The sequence below is a fragment of the Penaeus chinensis genome, chromosome 12, assembly GCF_019202785.1.
Source record: "Penaeus chinensis breed Huanghai No. 1 chromosome 12, ASM1920278v2, whole genome shotgun sequence".
Classification (NCBI taxonomy): Eukaryota; Metazoa; Arthropoda; class Malacostraca; order Decapoda; family Penaeidae; genus Penaeus; species Penaeus chinensis.
In genome coordinates, this window is record NC_061830.1 from 7991561 (window position 1) to 7994060 (window position 2500).

Consider the following 2500-nt stretch of genomic DNA (forward strand, 5'->3'; position numbering starts at 1 on the left):
ACTTTGCAAGAAATTGAATGCACAACAATTTCAACCTACGTTTAATCACGGGTCCTAGCACAGCTATGTTTACATATTTCTGTATATCTTGCATTTCTTGTGCAGTTTTTTCATTCAAAGTTTGTTGCGCTCCCCCGCCTCTTGGATCCGCCACTAAACATAATTTTCCCTCCTCTTTGAAAACACTTAACTTCAGAATACTCATCACCCTACGTCTTCCCCAAACCCTTAACCACAACATTCCAGTCACTCACACCTTCTCTTCTACCCAAAGCCTCTAACCACCTCACCGCAACGCAACCCCAGTCCTAACCATTTAGCGACGCCCTCACAACCTTCCCCTCTTCTCCCTCCACCTCGACCAGGTCAGCGTCCGCATCACGACGATGGACGCCGAGCTGGAGTTCTCAATCAAGCCCAGCACGACAGGGAAGCAGCTCTTCGACCAGGTGGTTCGAACGATCGGGCTCCGCGAGATCTGGTACTTCGGGCTTCAGTTCGTCGACAGCAAGGGCTTCACGAGCTGGCTGGTTCTGACCAAGAAGGTTTGTTTTGTGTTTCTGTTTGGAATTAGGATTTCATATTTTCATGTGGATTTTTTTGTCATGGGTACCATGTTACAGCTGTTTAGGGCAGTGCTTTCCAAGCACAACCATGTTTACATACGTCTGTAGATCTTGCCTCCTTGTGTACATACTGTCCATTTACAGATCCACTGCGTCAACCCTCCATATTAGTGTAGATTTACCCCGCCCGTATAATATTCATCCCATAGCATCAATTTACTTCTTATATACAAATCACTAATTTAGAAGGTTGTTCTAAATGTACATTTTTTTTCTGCTTAATAAAGGAGACAGGCGGTATTCGGAAAGGATTACAGCAAATAAGTATAGGGAGATACCTTTCTTTCAATAATGTACTAGACAAAACTTATTAAACGCCATTTTAGTACAGCCTTTCTAAAATATGATTGTCTATTACCAAAGTCATGGGCCTTCGCATTGTTCAGGAAAATAATCAGACAACAGCCCACTCAACTCGAAAACCAACACCAATATCTCTCCCTCCAACAGGTTCTCCAGCAAGTGGGTAAGAAGCATGACAATCCCATCCAGTTCAAATTCCGCGCCAAATTCTACCCAGAGGACGTGAATGAGATTATCCAGGAGTCAACTCTGGTGAGGCATCTAGCAGCTTTTGGGATATTTAGGCTCTTTGAGCTCTTTGGGTCGTGGTCTATTATTCAATCAGATCTGAGATTTGATCCTTTTTTTTTTTTTTTTTTTGAGTATTCGAATGCTTTAAACATTCTGTAAATATTTGAGAGGTTTATTATATTAAACAACGTTAGTAAACATGGACTGTGGTATGGATAAAAAAAGAACATTTGATACACACAAAAATAAGAACCACAAGCACAGCTATTCAAAAAATATAACATATACCACAAGAATTCAACAGGTTTTCAGAGACCGTCCATTAGTTCTAGTCATTTGCTCTAACTTCATCTCCTCATTTAACAGCGGATGTTCTACCTGCAAGTGAAGAACGCCATCCTAAGCGACGAGGTCTACTGCCCGCCCGACGCAGCCGTGCTCCTCGCCTCTTACGCCGTGCAGGCAAAGTACGGCGACTTCAACCAAGACTACCATAAGCCGGGTTTCCTCGCCAACGACCGTCTTCTCCCCCAGCGCGTGTTGGACCAGCACAAGCTGACTCGTGACGCGTGGGAGGAGAAGATTGCCACGTGGCACAAGGAGCACAAGGGTCGTATTAGGTCGGTTTGGGCGTCTTTGAGTGTGGGCGTCCTTGAATTTGGACGTTCTTTCTTATGGGTGTTGCTTTCTCTGATTCTGAAGATGGATAAGTCCAACTATATTTCAAAAAATAAATCATGTCTTTCACTTCGATTTCTAAATACATTTTTTTTTTAGGGAAAAGGGACAGGTGCCTAAAAAAAAAAAAAAAAAAAAAAAAAAAAAAAAAAAAGACATCAGCGTCTCTGATTACACAAAATGGCATACCCTGTGCACACGAGAACACCAAACTGGCAATACTTAGTTTCGTTATATTTGCATTTCCAGAGAGGAAGCTATGCTGGACTACTTGAAACTGGCCCAAGACCTGGAGATGTACGGCGTCAACTACTTCGACATAAAGAACAAGAAGGGTACGGACCTCACCCTTGGTATTGACGCCCTGGGCATCAATGTCTTCGAGCGAGGTGACAGGCAAGTATTCCTATCTGAAGTTGAAGTGATATAAATTGCTTTTTTTCTCAATTTTTAATTAACATTTAGAGGTTCATTGTTCATTTATGTGTCTTTATTGACAATCAATTTGTTCATATTAATGTTTAGCGTTGTTTCGATCGCGAAATGTTATTTTTTCACCTTATCCTTTTCTGTTTCTTTCATCGTATACAATTCTATCCGTTAGAGAAATTCAGCAATAATCATTCTTGATCTTAAGCCGCGGACAAGTTCACATTTCAAAA

At 41.8% G+C, this 2500-nt stretch overlaps 1 protein-coding gene across 2 annotated transcripts in view; it reads left to right on the top strand.

Annotated features, from left to right (window-relative positions):
* Window positions 1–2500, top strand: part of LOC125031297 (moesin/ezrin/radixin homolog 1-like) — a 20258-nt gene that overhangs the window by 12579 nt on the left and 5179 nt on the right. For both annotated transcript variants that reach the window (XM_047621970.1, XM_047621971.1), the window contains exons 3-6: window positions 366–545; window positions 1077–1181; window positions 1527–1780; window positions 2088–2234. In XM_047621970.1, coding sequence (XP_047477926.1) covers window positions 366–545; window positions 1077–1181; window positions 1527–1780; window positions 2088–2234 — 686 coding nt within the window. The remainder of the gene's footprint in view (window positions 1–365; window positions 546–1076; window positions 1182–1526; window positions 1781–2087; window positions 2235–2500) is intronic.